The sequence below is a fragment of the Cinclus cinclus genome, chromosome 1 (assembly GCF_963662255.1).
Source record: "Cinclus cinclus chromosome 1, bCinCin1.1, whole genome shotgun sequence".
Taxonomy (NCBI): domain Eukaryota; kingdom Metazoa; phylum Chordata; class Aves; order Passeriformes; family Cinclidae; genus Cinclus; species Cinclus cinclus.
The window spans coordinates 48,313,180-48,333,304 of record NC_085046.1 but is presented as its reverse complement, the minus strand read 5'-3'; the positions used below and the strand labels follow the sequence as shown (position 1 = coordinate 48,333,304).

The 20,125-nt window shown below is 38.4% G+C and overlaps 1 protein-coding gene across 15 annotated transcripts in view; it reads left to right on the top strand.

The window, feature by feature from the left end:
* ARPP21 (cAMP regulated phosphoprotein 21) overlaps positions 1-20,125 on the top strand; it is a 101,990-nt gene that overhangs the window by 62,103 nt on the left and 19,762 nt on the right. For all 15 annotated transcript variants that reach the window (XM_062497559.1, XM_062497542.1, XM_062497568.1 and 12 more), the window contains one exon: positions 3,250-3,376. In XM_062497559.1, the coding sequence (XP_062353543.1) occupies positions 3,250-3,376 (127 nt within the window). The remainder of the gene's footprint in view (positions 1-3,249; positions 3,377-20,125) is intronic.

The following is a 20,125-nucleotide window of genomic DNA, read 5'->3' as shown; positions in this document are numbered from 1 at the left end:
GCGCTTTTTTTGGTCAATTTATTTTATTTTTAGGATAACCATATAACTTCATTGGCATGCTTGTTAGTGTCACAGAAACCTTCTGGTTCTGTAAATAAAATGTCTTACAAGCAGAAGGTTGAAGTTTGGATTGTGCATTTCACATGGGAATGCAACTTAAGTATAATTTGGCATGTCGGTTGACTGCTATGGAAATGTAACATTTGTTGAAGAGCACATAAGTAAATAGTTTAGTAATGCTGATGTGATGAGAAACTAAAAAATTTAAGAGGATCAGAGTAGATGATATAAGTGATACTTGTTATCTCTGATCCCTCTAATTCCACTGTTCACCAAAGTAGAATTAGAAGGGCAAAATAATGTTTCAACTACTGTCACAGAGATGTTCTCAAGATAAATGAGAATGCATCCTTCCAAGTTCCTCAAGCATATAAGACCTATTTTAGACCATGTCTGTGTTTTGCACCAAGCCCTTCTTTTAATGTGTGAGCTTAAAAAAAAAAAAATCTAACCCTCCCACGAAACAAAAAATGAACAAACAAAATCAAAAATAACAGCGTAACGCACACCCACACACAAAAAATAAAAACACAAATCCTACCAAAACCCAAACCTCTTGTTTTCTTGTCATGTGTGTATGGCTACTGTCTAATTCTTCCATTAATCTTTATAAGTGAATTATTTTTTTTTACCCTTTACTACTAACATTATTTTCATGCTGATAGACAGCACTCTCATGGACTTTTAAGTGGGTTGCATAACAAATGTACTCCAATGAATTGAGGAAATGAGAGAAAGGGAGACAACCCTGTGACTAACATTGAGGTTTTATGTGTGTGGTGAAAACAAAAAAGTCTGTGCTTCAGTTTATATATTTGTGCTCAACATGTTCAACTATAAGCTTGACTTCAAAAATTAGATTCTTCAGGTGATGTTTCAAGGTAAATACATACAGAATAATTTCCCAAGAGATAATTCTCATAGTTGTCAAATTGTTGTTTTAATGTATTTGTAGTTGTACAACTACAGACAAATGTAGTTGTCAAATGTATTTTTAAATATCTAGGGGCTTGTCTACAACGGAAAATTGTGAAATTGAGGTTAGATCAAATAAATGCTTTAACTGAGATTAAGATGCTGGAAAGATAAGTGAGAGTATTTCCACAGGGGTTTAATACTCTTTAGTTTGTAGAATATGTTAATAGAAAATAAAGAATATTTAAAAGAATGTCTGTTATGTTCCCCTGATCCAAGGCTGGATCAATTGTTTGCATTGACTTCACTTAGAGTGGGTCTCTCATTTCTTTCAAGCCTTCTGTTGAGTGTTGCTGAGTCAAGAGTGTTGCTGAGAACAATCAGCTGTTCATGACATGAGTTTATCACAATAAACATTCCTGATACATAGTTTATACTGCTTAAAGAATGATTTTGCACCTTAAATGTGCAGGGCCACTTTCCTATTCCTTGTGGCTTTTCTTTGCAGAGAAACAAATTCATAATGGTGGTGTCCATTCTACAAAGGCATTTTGTTTTTGCTACATTAGTCAATTGCAAAACAAATGGGTTGAGGGTAGGCAGTAGCCATTGGGGTATCACTTGGTGTTGTCTGGAGGGAGGGTAGTTTACAGCATTTTCCAGTCAAAACCTTGTTTTTCTCATACTTGTTTGAATCGGGTTGATAAGCAGAGAGAGGGGAAAAGAAAAATTGAAAAGAAAATTAATAGATCTTGAAGAATGAATGGGTGTTCAGCCTCTTGATTGTCAGATGCTGTTGACTGTCAGTTAGTCTACAGGGTTAACTTCACCAACACCACCCAGTCCAGCTCTGCTAGTCCTTAATCTTTCTCCCACCGCAGTTACCCACTCAGTAGGCTTCTACTTGCTTGAATAGCAATCCATAGCCTAGTCTTGCCTGGTTTTTTGTGTCTATGCCATTTTTTCCTCATCTGAGATTGGAAATTTTCCAAGGAAAATTTCTGATCTCTCTTATGATGTCCTAGCAGTAAGTTACCTTTACTCTGCTAACTTTATGGATCATCAAGTTGAATTATCTGTATCAGGAATATTTCTTCCATGAAAATAAAACTGGCAGAAATAGTTCTTGATTTGCATGAAAAAAATAGAAGCACTTGATCTGACTCAGTGCATATGTATATGTAGGATAAATGCTATGCACAAAGTGAGAAAAAAAATGTATGATTTATTAAGAAATGTTGACAGGTGTGGCAGAAGTTGTGAGAGAAGCAATGTTCTCCTGAGCCTGTGTGCCTCTGCAATCTGTTCATACCATACATTGCCAAACGCTAGCAGATGCCTACAGTATCTCTGGCAGCTGAAAATGAAAAATTTTGAGTGCTTTGAGCTTGTGAAGGGTCAATTTAAAACTGTTTAGCTCAAATGTCTCAGTAACAGTGGTGTGGCCTGTATAGGAAAAACTTTTTGCTCCAGTCACCCTCAGACATTCATGTTCACCTGTGTAATAAAGAGATGTAGTACACATTTCTTTGTAATGACAATAATAATAGAAAAAAAAGAAGCCCATCTAGCAGAACTAGATCACTTAATGTCTGCTCTCAGCTCCTGCAAGAAAACAGCTATGATTATTTTTTGAACTGTAATTATTTTCACACCAAGAGGAAGAAAGGCTTTAGAGGGAAATGTTCATGTAAGGAGGGATGTACCTGTTAAACAGAAGCATCAGTCTGATATCAAATTTCCTTGCACGTGTTAAGGGTGCACACACTCCATCTTGCTCTCCACCTTGTTTCTACATATTGGTACTCCAGGCCATTCCTTGCTTTGACTCAACCATTTTCTGCAGAGTTCCTTTAATGGTTCAACATTCTGTCTGTATGTGTTATGTTGATATGGACAGTGTTGTTTGCATCCATTTTTCTGCAGCTTTTGATATTTTGCTGTGATAAAATGTTACTGAGTTTTTTCTTTGATATATGCATATATCTTTGATATATGCATGGTAGCTTTTTATGAATCCTGTTTTTTTTTTCTGTTTCAATTATTTTTTTTTCCTATTTCTTAACGCATCCAAAAATAAATGTGGGCACTGATAGCCCTTTTCCTAGAACAGCTGAAAGCAAGCAGCAATTCTTGAAGAGACAGGAGGCAAACCTCTTCTCTTGATTGCTGTTACCACTTATATGCTTGACTTGAACTCTTGCTCCCCCTCCCTGTTTTGTTCTATTTTATGAATCTTTGATCTCTAGAGTTTACTGTTCTCTTTCTTGGCAGATGTCAGTGTATTATTACCCATCTGGTCAGTACCCTACCTCAACATCTCAACATTACACACCCATTGCCTCAGTTCAGTACAACGCACAGCGGAGTCAACAGATCCCCCAGACTGCCCAGCAAGCAGGTATGTGTATCTGGTACTCATTTCTTCAGCTGCTCACAGTGCCTTTGCAGGTGAAACCTGTTGGTTGTGCTCTAATTGAACAGCAGAGGAAAAAACTGGTTGCTGTTCTGTTTGAAAATACAGTGAAAATTACAAATTGAGAAGCCTCTTGCTTTGGACATCCCAAGCAATGGAAGAGCAGAGGTTTCATCCCCCACCCCTGCTGTCCTGCAGGCAGTGCTGCTGTGTCCTCAGTGTCCATGCTCCAAGTGGCTGGGCACAGAGAGAGCTGAGAGGGAGCTGGTGTGAGCAGTCACACTTCATGTTCAAGCCAACCATTGTGGTTGCCCTCCGTCATGGAAACTCCTCAAGTGTTTATATCACCCTGTGTGGTAGACAGGTCTGCAGTGATGCAGAAGGGGCCAGTTGTGCTCCCCCACCTTGTGCTGTCCCTGGGCCTGAGGAGCAGCAAGGCTTTGTGTGGTTGGTGACCATCAAGACCAGCTCTCTGCAGTGCTGTGCGGCTGGAAGGGGGGCCGTTACACTGTAAGAGAGTGAGTAGAAGGTCTCACAGTGAACCGGTCTCTTTTCCTGCTGTGTCATACCCCTCCGGAAGACTCTAGAGTAAGAGGAACAGAGGGAGAGCTGGGCTGGTGTGCATTGGGAGAGAGCAGGAATTGTTGTCAAGGAGTCATCACATTTCAAGGGTATAAACGATTCTGGTGTTTGAGAATAATTTTATTTATTTTCTTGACAGTTTTTTAGTGCACACCTTCCCTCATAGGGTATCTCAAACAGTAACTCCAGGCATAGGGGGAGGAGGTGGAGGGGTGGGTTTTGTTCTTCTGGATGTGCCAGGTAGAACAAAGCATTCTTCATTTAGTCTCAGTTTTGCAGAATCCCTTTAGAATGGCAAAGCAGACTCCTTGCAAAAGCCTTGATGTGAAAGTTTTTTAAGTTGCAAGTCAAGAGCCCAGACATGAGATGTGAACAAGACTTACAGGGTCATCCAGCTTGCCAACCTATCTCCATAATGCGACTACTGGCAATTTTGTTCTAGTCTCTCAGGCACTCAGGGAGACAAAGACACAGCAAACACAGCTATAACTAAGCAATTAAATACTTTTTTTTGTTTGTTTTATGCTGTTCTGTATTCTGATAAAATTGGTGACATTTTGGTCTGAGTCTGTGGTGACTGACTATGTCTGCTTTCGTACCTTCACATTATACATTCCTGAGAGAGAGAAAAAGGTGAAGTATTCCACAAAGGTCATCTGTCTCTTCTGGCTTCTCCTGCCTGACAGTCTGGTACCATATTTATTATCTCTGTATAGTGGATCCTTGAAACAAAATGCAAATCAACTTAGATGACATTATCTAGATCTACTGTGTTGTTATAAAACCATATTTATCAGTTTGATGCTACATCTATAACTAGTGGAGGTTATGGCAAAAGTCATATGCACAAGAGATGGTCTGAAGTACGAATGATGTTCTGGAGAAGACCCAGCTGTGTGAAAATCCTAGTTTTAAAGATATATTGTAAACAGGAGCTGTCCTGTGTGAGTGCAAGCAATGCAGAGATGCAGATGCTAATTCTGTTTCAGTGTTTACTGCATCGTTTTCCTTACATGTTTGGAAAATATAAGTCAAGGAGTTTGTGTAAAATTTCTAGCACATCAGTCTTTCCCTGCAATTCACTCTTTCAGTTACCTGCTCAGTTGGAAGCATTATTTTTATCTCTTGTTTAAAAATGAAAACATTGTGTCTATAGTTTAGACTCTCCTGGCAATGATTTTAAGTGTTTAGCTATTCTCAGATACAGAGATATGTCTGAGAGCAATTTTGCAATCCGGTTCATCCCTTTGGCCTCTGATACATCCTTTCTCCTAGTCTTGGTCCTAGTGTGTGGTAACTGTGACAGTTAGCAGATTGCAGTTCCCTACAGATCTTGTCTTGGAGGTGGTGTAAGAATCATTCAGACTGTAAATCTCTTGGTATATGGGAAATAAGTAGCTGTGTATGACCAGAAAATAGCAATCCACAAGCAAGCATTTCAGACTTCCATTTTCCTTCCCACACAGGCTTAGCTTCAGATCAGCACATGAGGAGCCAGGGATAAGAAGGGGATGGAACAAGAAGATATGACGGAAAATAGTGTTGATGAAACAGAGTGTAGTACAGGAATGCCATGGATGGAAAGGGGGAACAGATGGGAAGGAGGCAGATGAAAAGATGATTTCTGAAATGGTTTCCCCAAAGGCCTCACATCACTTGCTGCTGCTGTGGAGAGAGGATGGCTGCAGTGCAGGCAGGCCCATGGGAGCCCAGCTGGCTGCCTGGACCTGCTGGCTGGTTCCTACGGCAGGGTGAGCAAAGAGGCAACCTCAGCCTGGCAGCTCAGGAAATGTTTTATTAAAATTGAAAGCTTGCCTGCCTGGAGGAGATTGTGGAAGCTTTCAAAACAACAAGGTGTTCAGGTCTTACTTCCCCTACTTTGGGATGCAGAGGTCAAAGTTTGATCTAATATTAGCAATTTGTTTTTATTATTTTAGAAAAGGTCTCTTCAGGATGAAGCAAAATCGATGACTTTTACAGCAAACAGCTTAAGTAAAATGTCTGCACACTATTTGTGGTGGCTGTGGGAGCCTGTACTCTCTCATGGCTCTGGAAGGAGAGCAATAGCAATATTTAGTTAAAATGTCTCCAGGGCAGAAAAAAGGATGAGTTCACCTAAAATTCGATGAGAGCTCTGAAGGCAATAAATTATTTGAAGAGAAGGCTGAAGACATTTTGTGTGTTTATTTGCCTTTCTTATTATTATTTGCCTGCCTAAGTTCTGGCTTATGTGAGAAACTAAGTGACCCCTTTCTGGCAGAAGCCTCATACAGTGTCCTCCGTGAAAATATTTGTACAAATATCTACCATTTGAATTATGTTCATTTCTTTTCAAGCCAAAATGTGGTATCACTCTAAACAGAAATACTTCTGTTTCACTCATGCTATGGTTGCTGTTCTGTATTATGTTTTTTTCTGCACCATTTTTATGTTCCAAGCTCCTCAGTGCGAAGTTTTTCAAAGTGTTGCCATTGGGTGGGGCCAGGGCTGAGCTAGTGTCTGCCACATCGTGGCACACATAGGATGTCATAGCTGGATTCTTAAGGTGTGTTCAGGCAGGTATTCTCAAAAACAGGATGCTCATTTTTCAAACCATTTTGGTATGTTGCTGTTACCCATTTTTGCACTCTGTAACAGGTGAAGTGCCCATTTTTGCGAGCATGTGGAAGAAAATAGTATTTCTGTATATGCATCTAGAAGTACTCAGCAAATTGCATGTCTGGCATCATCAGTATTTCATTCTTAGTAATTATCTCTATTTTGATAGACTGATCCTAGTTACTGTCTTGAGTAGAAAAATAGAGATGTATTGATGATAAATCAGTAATTATTTTCTCATTATAGAAGAAGTCAGCAATGTGTTATTTTATATCTATGTCTCTATTTTCTTCCATTTTAGCAAATGCTGAGCACTTAGAGGATTTTTCATCTCTGAAGTTCTTCATAAGTATGATCTGGATAAATGTAGGAGTAATATCTTCAGATATGCAACTGTTCTTATTGCTGTTCACAAATGAACAAGCTGCAACAAATTACATTATTTTTTTCCTTCTCTGGTTCATTGTTGTATGTTTGCCTCATGTTCCAGATAATTTCAGAGTGCAACAGAAATTTTATGGATAAAACAGTATTTATCTTCTTGCTTGGGCTTGGTTCTAAGAGGCCGTTATCTTGATTTGTGACACAGATGTAAGGTAAAAGTCTGTGGAGTGAGTTTTGCATCAGCAGTGAAAACGATCTTTTGAGGAGATTAAGGCTACTTTGATAGTAAGTTTTCCTGCGAAAAGTTTACATTGTAATATTTCCAGACAAGATGCTATTTGATGTAATTTGTTCTGTAATTCTGGAAATTAATGTAATGATTTTATGATTTCTCATACATCCAGGAATCGACAAATAAACAAATAATGCCCTTATAACCTATTTCAGGGTCCAGATATCATGAGAAGACTCAGAGAGCATAGGAAATCTCTCTATTATTTTCCTAAAAACAATATCTTTGTTTGTGTACAGTAGGCAAAGAAAGTCCTTATGTGAGGAAGGTATATATCTGAACAGTCTGGATGTACAATCCTTTCTTAATCAGTATTCATGGATCTTCTGTAAACAGCAAGTGTTTGTCTTTAAGAAAAGGTTCCTGATGGAGAACAGTATTATAAGCCTTTACAACTTCCAGTAAAGTACAAGAGGTAATTCTCTCTTTAATGCATCTCTGAAACAAATTTTAAGTGAAGACAAAATGTACCTTAACAGAGTCCATATATTTGTTTAGGTACACATCAGAGTCAAATGGACAATGAAATACTGAATTGTTGCCTAATTTAATCATTTCAGTGTCAGCATAATTTAAGAGTGTTAACTTCAAGGCTCTTTCCTCCCCTTTGTCTTCTGAAAGCATTTGTCACTATAAACTGATACTTAGTGGGAAAAAAATGTGGGAAGGGAAATGTGCAGCACTAAAAAAAATTGTTTGTTAACATGGTCATTAGAGAACCCTATAAAGAAAGATTACTGCTTTCTACTTTCATTAGCAACCTGACAGCAGCTCATGGTCCATGATGAATTTGTTTGCATAATTCTGTCTATAATTCACTGCTTATATAAACATAACTTCAATTTTTAAGTATCTAATTATCTGAAGAAAATATTTCTCTAACAGTAATTGCTTACTGCACTAAACAGATTTGTATGGAAGGTGCCCATCCATCTTCAATACTGTTTTTTTCAGCAGATACTGCTACTGCTAAAAAGCATTGCAAGGGGGATGCAGCTTATTTTCACAGAGGCTTGACAGGAATGGGAGGGACAGGGCCCTGCTGTACTAGATACTTAAGTGTATTTTGCCATGCTCATTAGCATTGATAGAAGGCTTTGAAATGTAAAAGAATTTTGTGAAACAGTAGGACCAGATCAAGAAGGAGTTTGCAGCAATTTCAGTTGGACTAAGTTCAAAATTGTGATCTTGAAGTGATCCACACAGATTTCTGTTCAAGTATTTTATGTTTAAATTGTCCAGAAGCTTAGAGCTTTGCCTACAAGCACTCTTCCATTTAGACAGGAGGTCTCAGCCCATGCTACATGAAGTTTTATGCTCTGGATTTCATTCTTCCTACTGCCTGAGGAGGATCCTGTGACCAAATAGTTAATTCAAGACTTTTTGACAAGCTTTCTGAAAGAATCAGGACTGGGGCTTAACATGTTTTCAGTTTCTAGTCTTAAAAACACTAAATCCTAAGTGTTTCTGACATTATGCAATAGTGCTGCACCAGTACTGAACCAGCATTCAACTTTACAGAATATCTGTAATTTAAATTACAAGCAGAATTAATACTGTCACATTTCCTACAGCATACCTGACTCTGAAAATTGAAAGGTGGAATCACTTTTATCAAAAAGCTTTGTTCTTCCTCAAATGACTTGTTTAATTATTCAACATTAACACCAGGAGAGAGCAAATATTGAGGGAAGAGAAAACTGTTAAGTTCAGCAGCTAGAATGCTGTAAAGAGAGGTACTTATTTTTGGTTTTCTTTCAAGGAGTCACAAGGTATAGTCAACTTCTCTAATACTAATTAGAATTTAAGCCATTTCTCACAGAATTTCTCGAGTTTGAAAGTAAAATCCAAATTTTTTTAATTTAATTTTGTTCAAGAGAATGTTAGTCTCAGTTAATGTACAGAAACAACAAAGAAGATTTCTAACAGTGTTGTACAGTAGATAGAACTTCAAAATAGCCATTGCAAAAACTACAGAGGCCACATGAGAATGAAGAAAACACTAAGGTATTCAACAATGTCTACAAAGAATCTTTGTATTTCTGTCTTTTCTTTGCTAAAAAGAGTCCTACATCATCTCTATTGCTAATTCTGTATTGGATCAATGTGCAGCACTCCCACTTCTTGCGGTGGAATTTTCCAGTACCAAAAACTTGAGAGGTTTAAATTGTAACCCTTGAGAGCAAAGGAGCAAAGGCAGATCTTTCCTTTCCTTTCCTTTCCTTTCCTTTCCTTTCCTTTCCTTTCCTTTCCTTTCCTTTCCTTTCCTTTCTTTCCTTTCCTTCATTTCCTTTCCTTTCCTTTCCTTTCCTTTCCTTTTTTCCTTTCCTTTCCTTTCCTTTTCCTTTCCTTTCCTTTCTTTCCTTTCCTTTCCTTTCCTTTCCTTTCTTTCCTTTTCCTTTCCTTTTCCTTTCCTTTCCTTTCCTTTCCTTTCCTTTCTTTTCCTTTCCTGCACTTTCCTGCACTTCCTGCACTTTCCTTTCCTGCACTTTCCTTTCCTGCACTTTCCTTTCCTGCACTTTCCTGCACTTTCCTTTCCTGCACTTTCTTTCCTGCACTTTCCTGCACTTCATTGCACTTTCCTTTCCTGCACTTTCCTTTCCTGCACTTTCTTTCCTGCACTTTCCTGCACTTTCCTTTCCTGCACTTTCCTGCACTTTCCTGCACTTTCCTTTCCTGCACTTTCTTTTCCTGCACTTTCCTGCACTTTCCTGCACTTTCCTGCACTTTCCTTTCCTGCACTTTACTGCACTTTCCATTTTCTTTCGTTTCCTTTCCATTTTTTTTTCTCTTCTCTTCTCTTCTCTTCTCTTCTCTTCTCTTCTCTTCTCTTCCTCTTCTCTTCTCTTCTCTTCTCTTCTCTCTCTTCTCTATCTTCTCTTCTCTTCTCTTCTCTTCTCCTTCTCTTCTCTTCTCTTCTCTTCTCTCTTCTCTTCTCTCTCCTCTCCTCTCCTCTCCTCTCCTCTCCTCTCCTCTCCTCTCCTCTCCTCTCCTCTCCTCTCCTCTCCTCTCCTCTCCTCTCCTCTCCTCTCCTCTCCTCTCCTCTCCTCTCCTCTCCTCTCCTCTCCTCTCCTCTTCTTCTTCTCTTCTTCTTCTCTTCTTCTTCTCTTCTTCTTCTCTCCTCTTCTTCTCTCCTCTTCTTCTTCTCTTCTTCTTCTCTTCTTTTTCTGACATTGGTAGAACTGTTGGAGACCCACCATTGACAGAAACGCTAAAAAGCAACTTTGGAGAGTCAGAGGCTACCTCCAATTCTGCTTCAAGCATGCTGCTCACAGTAGGTCTGTAGACTTTGGGGCTCAGTTCTCTGTAACTATTCTGCAGATGAAAGTATGCAACAGGATGCAGAAGTGGAGGGCTTTTGGGTCTCGGCTAATTATGGAAAAAATGTTCTGAGATCTGCACGTTTTGCCTCACAGTTGCTATTGATTGAGGATTTAAGAATCGAAGCACACTTTGTAGTTGTAAAACTCCGTAGAATGGGACATGTATTTAGATTAGGATGCAGTAGAATAATTGTGTGTGAGTATGCTGGAGGAAGGGCCCACAGCATGTTTTCAGTGTTAGGGCAGAGGAATTCAAGAATGATGTCACAGTAACTGAAGCAGTGCTCTGCTAACCAATCCTGATATATTACGAAGTTTCAGTGTCTTTACCCAAATTCTGTTCAGCCTTTGTCACAGGCTCTTGTTTGCCTAAACTACCCACGAGAGCAGCATTGTTCTGCATTTTTTAACTCACCAGAAGTAGTTATATAGAATGGATGAATTTATATAGCAAGTGTTCAATTGTTTAAAGTTCTCCTTTGTTTTCAAGTGAATTAATGATGATAGTATGGGTGTGTGAAGGAGGCGCATACTTTCGATTCTTCGAAAGAAAGCAGCCAGTTTCCTTAGCAACTGTCAAGGATATGTGACACCCCTCCTAAAAGTTCTTTGCCTTTTGCCCAGGTCCTGCTCTCTTTTGTAGCTCGCTCATTATGCACCAGAGAAGAAAGCATTCCTGCAGCATGGGCTAATTGTAATGCAGATGCATGTCTTGTTCCAACAATAGATTATTTCTGTTATTACTAGTGATACATAGCCCCTGCTGAGGTTTCACTTCCAGTGGTATCTCTGGCATTTGTCATTATGAATGATAAGAATAAACACAGGTTTTCTTGCTGCAGACCTTGGGGAGGCTTTTCATGCATGATAGAATGTAGATGGAGGAAGGAAAGAGGTGTTTCTTTATTTGGCTTTGGTTGTCAATCTTCAGACTTAGTTGTAAATGCAAGTAATTTTATGTTAATTCCCTCCAGAGCGGACAAATAAAGATGCTATTTCTGCTTCTGTTTATGTGTTGGTGGCAAGACATGACTATGACCCAGTCAGGAATTTATTTTCAGGACAGAGGGACAAACAAGCAACAGTACTCAATATATTGAACTGCAGTTCCTTATTCCACAGTGCCTTTTTTAGGAGTTTCAATCCCCAGTGCTACAAATAATGGGAAGTTAGATAAGCTTTTACCCCAGTTCCTCTGGGAAGAGCTGAGATAAGAAGTACTTCAACACAGATTTTAATTTTGAATTTTTTACATTTGTAATTTTCAGTGCAGTTCCCAGGATCCTAGTGTCTTGGTTACAAATGTGGTCTTTTGACTACAAATAGTCTTTTAATTGCTTTCATGGAAATACTTAAGGACAAGGAAAGGAAGCCAACCTGGGCAATAATGATTTTTGTGCCATAGTCATACCAAGGAGCTGCAGCTAGTCTTAAGACACCTCTTTGGTAAGAACGAGGTGTATATATAAAGAAATGTTCTTTCTCACTCCTGGGACCAAGCAGAGAGCTTGCATCCAGGCCTGAAAGAATATTAAGGCAGCTGCCATGGTGGCCATCCAGTTCAGGACTATTTTCCACCTCTAAAAAAATTCCTAAGCTTAGGTAAATAAAAAAAATAAGAAAAAGCTTTTGCTGTGGCAGCTGTATATTCATTCACACCTGTAAAAAGCTGAGTATCCAATGCTCCCATTGAGTGCTGAAAATAGGAGCCATATTTTTGGTATTGTACATGTAGGATCTCTGAGTGTGTTTTCATAAATGTTAGTGTTTGGAATAATTTGTGGATTGGCAAGTGTTTGAATATCTCATTTTCTTCATTTTCAGTGTTATTTAGACTTGCTTATACAATGAAAACCCACAACCATCATGAGACGTCAGTAGGGGATTTTGCCTGTAAATACCAGTAGTCTTTTCCTTTTTACAAATAATTTCTTTCTGAAGGACCTTTTCCTCTTTGTGGTATTGTCTAAGGAAAAATGAAGAAAAAAAAGAAAAAAAAACCCACCAGCCATTTCTAAGCAAGAAAATGTTTAGGCTATATATATATGTGTGTGTGTGTGTGTGTGTGTGTGTGTGTGTGTGTGTGTGTGTGTGTGTGTATCCTTGCTGGTTTTTTTTTCAGTCTTATCAAAACAATTCATTATATTTTTCAGCACTGTCCTCAGGGCTTCCAAGTAGCATGCTGGTAAAACAGAACATCTTCAATAGCATCTGCTCAATGGTGCTGCATCTCCAGCTTTCTCTTTGTTGAGAGGTACCTTTCATCAGGTAGTGAGTCTGCAGGAGTGCAAAAGACTGGATTTTTACAGGTCCTACAAAAGAACCTCCACAAATTGAATTTTTAAGATTCCCAAGTACTACTTTATAGAACAAGAAAATGAGGGAAAATGTATTAAATTATAAGAAGCAATGTGCTACTTCAAAACGATTGCCAGTTTAATAGTTTGTATCAAATGGCATTTTTAATTCTCTCTCAATTGGAGAAATAGAAAGCAATTTATCTTCTATAGCACATTGTAAAAAATAAGGGCTTATACAGAATCTCAGTGAAGCTGTTCCTTCACTTAACCTTCAGCCGAGCAATAAATAATTATAAATGCAGCTACATCATAAGGCAAAAGTAATTTGGTGAAGTAGAATTGTCATCTAATGCAGGAATAAGACATTTGAATTAGGTTTCCTGATGTTCTTTGTCCTAGAAAAGTATGAATCTGATTGTGATTTGTGCATAAAAGAGTGGAGCTGGGTTTTGCAAAGTGGATTTTGTACCCAGACTATTGCTAGATGATTTATATTGCAAAGTTGACGTAGACAAATGCTCTTGTGCTCTCTCAGCTATAGCTCACATAGGGTCTCTGATGAGAGGACTTGTTTTACAGAGGGAGAAGGTAATGTCTGAGGTGCATGGGTGCACTAACATCTGTCAAATAATTTATTGCGCTTCACTAAAGGCACCATACTGTCAGTACTGCCTTCCGCGAAATTTTCAGTGTGTCCATCATATAAAGTTTCCGTTCCACTGTGGTGTACTGCTGGGGAGACTAAGGATGTAACTGAGAGCTGCTTCATCCTGAGCTTCTCTCCTTCCCATAGGGTTTCACAGGACTTCAGCTTTTCCCCTCAGTGCCACACTACCATTCCTTACAGCTCCCATGAATGCCTGGCAAATCCCAAAGCCGTGTTGTTAGCCTCACTTCACCTTGGGACTTCAAGCCAACTCAGTGGAAACTGGTCAGTAAAAGGATCAATGAAGCATGTATGAACAGGTCATCAGTTCATATCATGGAGCAGTGCACAGGATACTCTGATAAGGAGAGGCAAATGATGTGAAAAAATAAATGCAGAAGTGATGAGAAGAGCTGTATTTTTTTACTGCAGAACTATGCCTCAGCATACTGCTCCACTAGAGCAATAGGCAGGAGCTGTTTAAACCCCCAGCCTAACTCCATAAAAATGGGAAGCCATTGTTATGTCAGTTTCTGTTCAGGAAGAAGATTTCCTAAATGTAATAAAGTAAATATTATTCTACTTTTCTTTGAATTGATCATCTCTACTTCCCAGAAATCTGTCTTTGCAATATAAGGAACAAGAAATTTGTTCCTAGGAAACACAGCTAGCAATGGCAGTGGGTTTGGAGGACATTGTTGAGTCTACACTAATTTCATGGAGATAATATGTCTGCAGTGAGCCATATTTATACTTCCATGGTGGACACTTCACAATGATACTCATCTACTTTTACCCATTTTGTTTAGGTGTTGATAATGTGCTGTGAAGCATTTACAAACAAAACTGAAGATTTCTTTCTTTTATTAAATTTAAATAAATGTGATGTGCAATTGCCTATACACTCTTCGTTACTTTTGTGGAAATTTGAGACTAACCAAATGGCTACCTAGGCTGATGTGGTATGTCAGAAATTATGGAAGTAAAGAAGGTATAAAATAGAAGTTATGGAATTAATGTTTGTACTTTCACTCCCCCCTTTTTTATTTGTTCCATTTATAATGAAGAATGTAGAAGTGCAAAGCTAATAATTTATTTATTAATATTTTTACTCAGGCTTTGTGTGGTCTTAAATCAGTTTGCTGACCAGTGTAAAACTTGGAGGAGGGGGACAGTTAGCTCAGTTTCTGTCTGTTCAGTCTACTTGGTCTTGATTACTGCATTGCATAAGTTTAGAGTGATGTTTGGAATGCATCACACTGCCATTTTTGCTATTATGTGGCCCATTGTGTATTTAGAAAGGTATGATTTATTGCAGAAACAGGTGTGGGCACATGGAATAGCAATTTGTCTTAGAGAGTTATTTTTAGATGACTAAAAGTGATCCTACTTGTTGAATCCAAGTAGGCCATAATTAATCAGCAAGAACTCTTATCCTAAGTTTCTTCCTGTAGGTAAACAGACTCAGGATATCCATCAAATCGAAACTGAAAGAATTAGGGGGAACAGCCTGAGTCTCCAGTTAGCAAAGCAATTGTATTTCTTTGAAGTAACCTCAGCAGGGTGCTTTGCTGAGTGATTGCAACATTGGATTTGAAAACAAATCCTGAATTTTGTATTTCTTAAAGATTTAATATACTTCTGCTGGCTGCTGCATGCCAAGAAGGTGAACAATGGCACAGAAAATAGGCTGATAAACCAAAATCTTTCTCTAATTTCCCCTGAAGTGGCCTCACACCTTTTCTTTTGTCTTCTTTTCATTATATTGTGCTATAAAAGTATATCAGGAGTTACTTACTGAGCTCTAATCATGCTGAGCTCACTAAACACACAAGTGAATGTCAAAAACTTCTGTTGATTGTCTGTTTTAAAGCAGCTTTCTCACAGTGCTTTCAAAGCTTTAGATCTGGAGATTTTGGTCTGGAGATGAAACAAGTAGTAGCCTAGTTTTTATGCTATACTGTACTAATCTGAAAGTCTCAATAAGTTTTGTTAACTGCAAATGCTATTTATGTCTGTTTTGTGTTGTGAGAGATCTAGGATGCCATGAGGTAAGACTTTACACTGCACATTGTTCTGGACATGGAGCAGGGGTGGATATTGGTGGATATGCCGTACAGGTGGTTGATTTCTGGTTTTGCTTTAGTAGATGCAAGAACATGCCATTCATCTGCTTGTTCAGCAGTTTGGGAATTAGAGTCACTTTTTAATATCTAAAAGTCACAGAACTCCCAGCTATCCTTCGTTTAAGGTAACATCCATAGAGCTTAGTGATTTGAGAATCTGCAAGGAAAGTGGAAGCTTTCTGGGTGTGGAAAAGAGGGGAAGGTTTGGGTGTCCATAACAGGAATCAGCCCTCAGAAAACCACCTGCTTAATTTGCAAGAGTTGACTTCTTTTCAAAAATGCAAAGACCTAGCTTGCTTCAATGAATCCCAGAAGTCCAACAGTTAGGTATGTCATTTATGTAGTTTCATAATTAGGTTGTGCTGTAAATGAGAAAAAGCCATAATCAGAATTGTTGTTCAATTCCTTAGGTAAAAGTCATGTGTCATGCCTTTCCAGTGGTTTTGAAACTAGGTATAACTTTAGATTAATTTTCAAAAATGCCTGTGAATTGCTTAAGAAATTCCCTTAGTCTTGATGCACAATGAAGGTAGTAAAAGCAGTGTTTCAGGATTCAGTATATTAGCTGAATGTTTACCTTTGCTCAAAAGTTTGCTATCCAAGCATTTTCTACTGCTTTCTAGTGTCTAAAGAAGGACAGAATTGAGATGCCGAATCTGTCTTTTCAATACCTAGTTTATCTGAACACCTGTAATTTCTACAACTCTGTATCTGTCCTGCTAGAAACACAACCTGTAGGCTGCTGGTGTCCTTGGGAATAATTGTGTTGGGCCTAAGAGCTATCCCTTGTTGTATGAATATTGGGGTATTCATAGGCAGAACTGAGTGATTTGTTTCCTTAGAACAGTGAATTCTTCTTGGATCCCAACTGGCCAGCAGCTGATTTTTTAACACCCTTAATATGAATGCTTTGCGATGGCCCCAAGACAAGTTTGTTTGGAGGTTTTTTTCCATGCCTCGTGTCCATCTGTTTCTTTCCAAAGATGAACCTCTTTATATAATTCACAAAAGCCCTACATGTATGCCTTCTGAGTATGAGGAGAATGTGCTTAGGAACGTTTGTTCTCTCCCATGTGATTAAATAAGGGGGGAAGAAAACTTGTGTCTTCCAGCACCAGTTCTCCCCAGGGCGGGAGGTTAACATTGGACAAGATGACTGCCATTTTGAAGAGTCCCAGGAAAAGCAGATGCTGAATTCATCGAGGCTTGATCTTTTAAAATTCACTTTGCCTACTCAGCCTACTTCTCACAGGATTTTTCCCACAGCTCACAAAGGATATATCTTGAGAAAATGGCTAAGAAATGTTTACCAATCCTTCTGTGCTATTGAATGTCTAGACCTGTGTAAGGGCTGAGGTAAAGTCTTTATAAGTCTTTGTTCTCTTTCTTTTGATGCTGAAAACCATTTTGAAGTCCTCCTGTAGTTTGCAACATAGGAAATGTAAAGATTAGAAATTCTGATGAGGCATTTTTCATATTCATTCCAATTCATCAGCAATTTGTAGGGCAAATTCTCTTATAGTGTATATCATTATTAGGTAAATAAATACTGCATCTCATTCACATGTTCCTATGTCACTGTAATTAAGCTTGTATGGACTATTTCTGCATTGCATTTTTTCTGATTTCTGAATATTTAACCTTGCTCCCTAGTGCTCTCCGAGGCCATGAAGACACAAACACATTGACTTGTATTCCCATTTTAGAAAGCTGGAAATATGACCTCTAAAGAGAATGCAGCTGTAGCCAAGCAATGACAAATTTCTTCTAGTTTCAGTGCTTGATTTTCATTTCAGGGATCTGTTTGTCTCTACAGATGTCAATGTGTGTGGTTTGCCGCAGATGTATTTATCAAGCTTATTCTTACAGTTCATGCATCCCTAGCTTTACGAATAATGCAATTCTCTGCTGAAGTGTCATCCTGTAGTGAAACTGCTGTGATCACACTGTGGAAGAGCAGGGCTGGTATGAAGGGGATCTTGGGGAGTATAAGATTGCTCTTTACTTTGGACCTTAACCTTCTGCTGGTGTGAACTGACATTTGGATGGGTGGATCTGTGCAGACTATCCTGCACCATCAGAATTTTTATTTGCTTGCAGGGTTGGGAAAAAATGGTGCTGCATACTACTATATGTGTAGGTTTTTCATCCTAGCTACATCAACCTGTGGTATTGAAGAGCAGATTATTATCTGTTGAGTTAGAATTGTATTTGTATTTGGCAGTATGTTAAAATAGAGCCTTAGCAAAGAGACACCAGTTGCCCTTGCCTGAGAAATAATACTGATTTCAAGAAGATGAAGAAGCTTTTGTCTTCTTGTTACAAAATACTGTAATATTAACATAACAGAAACTGAAAAACTGAACATAATAAGGTGGGGAATTTTCCTTTTATTTGAAGTATAACACTGCAAAAAGATGATTTATAGTTACTAGGCTGCAAAAGCATATGACAAAATACTCTCAGCATTTTGTATTTGCCTTTTATGACAGCTTTCCAGAACCACTGTCTTAGGCCTGGGAATCCTACTACTGTTTTTCTTGGACACCTAAGGAACCTGACATGTATGGAGCATTTCTAGTTTTTGTGTTAAGTTCTTTGTGTTGCTGAGCCCACGAGTAAAGCCATAACTAGGATATTATTGAATACCTAGTAAAAGTGAAGGGGGTGGTGGGGACAATATACCTCAGCAAGTTTCAGAGACCATATTCTCACCTTTCCTTTTGATGGTGCTTTTTTGTGGAATTTTTCCTTGCAAAGATAATAATGAAATCCTAAGTCCATCACACTGTTAAAAGATGCTAGGTTTTGTTCTGTAATGAGAACTCAGAGGTCCAGGACACCATTCCTGCTCTCCCTTTGGAAATAAATTGAGCTGCAGCTGCAGCAGCTTGGCTGGCTGCAGTGGCCAAAGAGGCTGGGAAGCTGTCAGAGGAGTGGAGATGGAGCAATAAATTTCCAGTAAATCTGGGCTTTTTAGACAAAATAACGTCTGTGCCCATACAGAGAAGTTATCCTTCCAGGGAAGTGTCCTGAAAGACATTTCAAAGACTGCAACATAGAAATGGATTTTTGGGAAGGAGGTAGATTTGGAATGTATTTTAGAGTGAAATCTTCAGGGAACAGGGGATAAAGTGAATGATTTCTGGGTTAGAGTATGTGGGAGTAGTATAAATAAACATTTTCTAGTCACTTTTACTGTGACCACTGGAATGCTGTGAGCGTTATTTCATGTTTCAGGACAAGAAGTCACAAGTAGGTGATGGGACAGGGAAGGAAGGGTATTGCTGTTTCTTCTAAATAAAGACAACCGGCTATAGCAATGACCCAATTTGCAGTAGAGGGGGAGAATCCCTCCCTTGCTCAGAAGTAAAGTTTAGCAGAATATTTCTGGCCTTTTGGTAAGATAGAATTTGAGGAATGCTGTGAACATTCCTTTAAATAAAGTGAAAAACATTAATCTGAAAGGTATAGACAAGAAAAAGAAAGGGGGGAGGAATGCATTCCTTATTACATTTTCCATATCCAAGTTGTTGTTGAAGAAAAAAATGCTCTCATGCATCTTCCTTGCTTGAAGTAATCAATTTATGCCTTGTATTTCTATGAAGTGCTGTAGAAAAAAGTCATAATTACACTGTATGAAACTAATTCTTCCATGCTGCATTAAGTTTAAAGTAGTGTTGAATCCATATTTTCATTAGCAAGCTATGAAAAAGCTATTAAGACTAAGACTTAATATACAATCAGTTCAAATATTTCTACAGAAGCATGGTGCTGCAGAGCTATAAATAAATGGAAGTGATAGCCTGAACTATGCTGTTGTATATGTACTATGCAAAATTTAAATTCAAGAAAAAATGCTTTTCCTTCTAACTATCAGATTGGAACTACAGAGGGGCAGATTCAAAGAGGTACCGAGTTCTTGTTTCCTATATGTTTTAGGAAAATAAGGAATTAGTCTAATCACTTTTGCATTTTCTCCAAGCCCCCATCTGTAGAGAAGGCATTTAGCTCACTTAATTTTAAAGTATCAATCTGTGTATAGGTATTTTATGCCATTTCAGTTACAGTGTCACTGGGCCATTTTTTGTCCAGAGCCTATACATACAGAAACATAATTCTCAGACATTTACTGACATAAACTCAGTAAGTGGCCAACTTCTACTAAAAAGTTACTCACAGAGTCATTCTGTAAGTGTTCCTGAGGTCCTCAGGTTTTGCAGTAATGGGTATCATAGAAATAGGATAGATACTCATTATCACTTCCCCAAGGGACTGTTTTGGATTAAGTAAGTTAAAAATTCCCACCAGGCAGAAAGTCTTTATTCAGTGTGCTTTATTTTTTGCAGATGAGCTCATTACAGTATAACTGCTGATAAACTTATTTTGATCCATGGCAAGATGTAACTCCTTTGGCCTAGTCATTAATTCAGGACACAAAGTTGTGCTTACTAGTATGTCAGAATGGGAGGACTGTAATAAT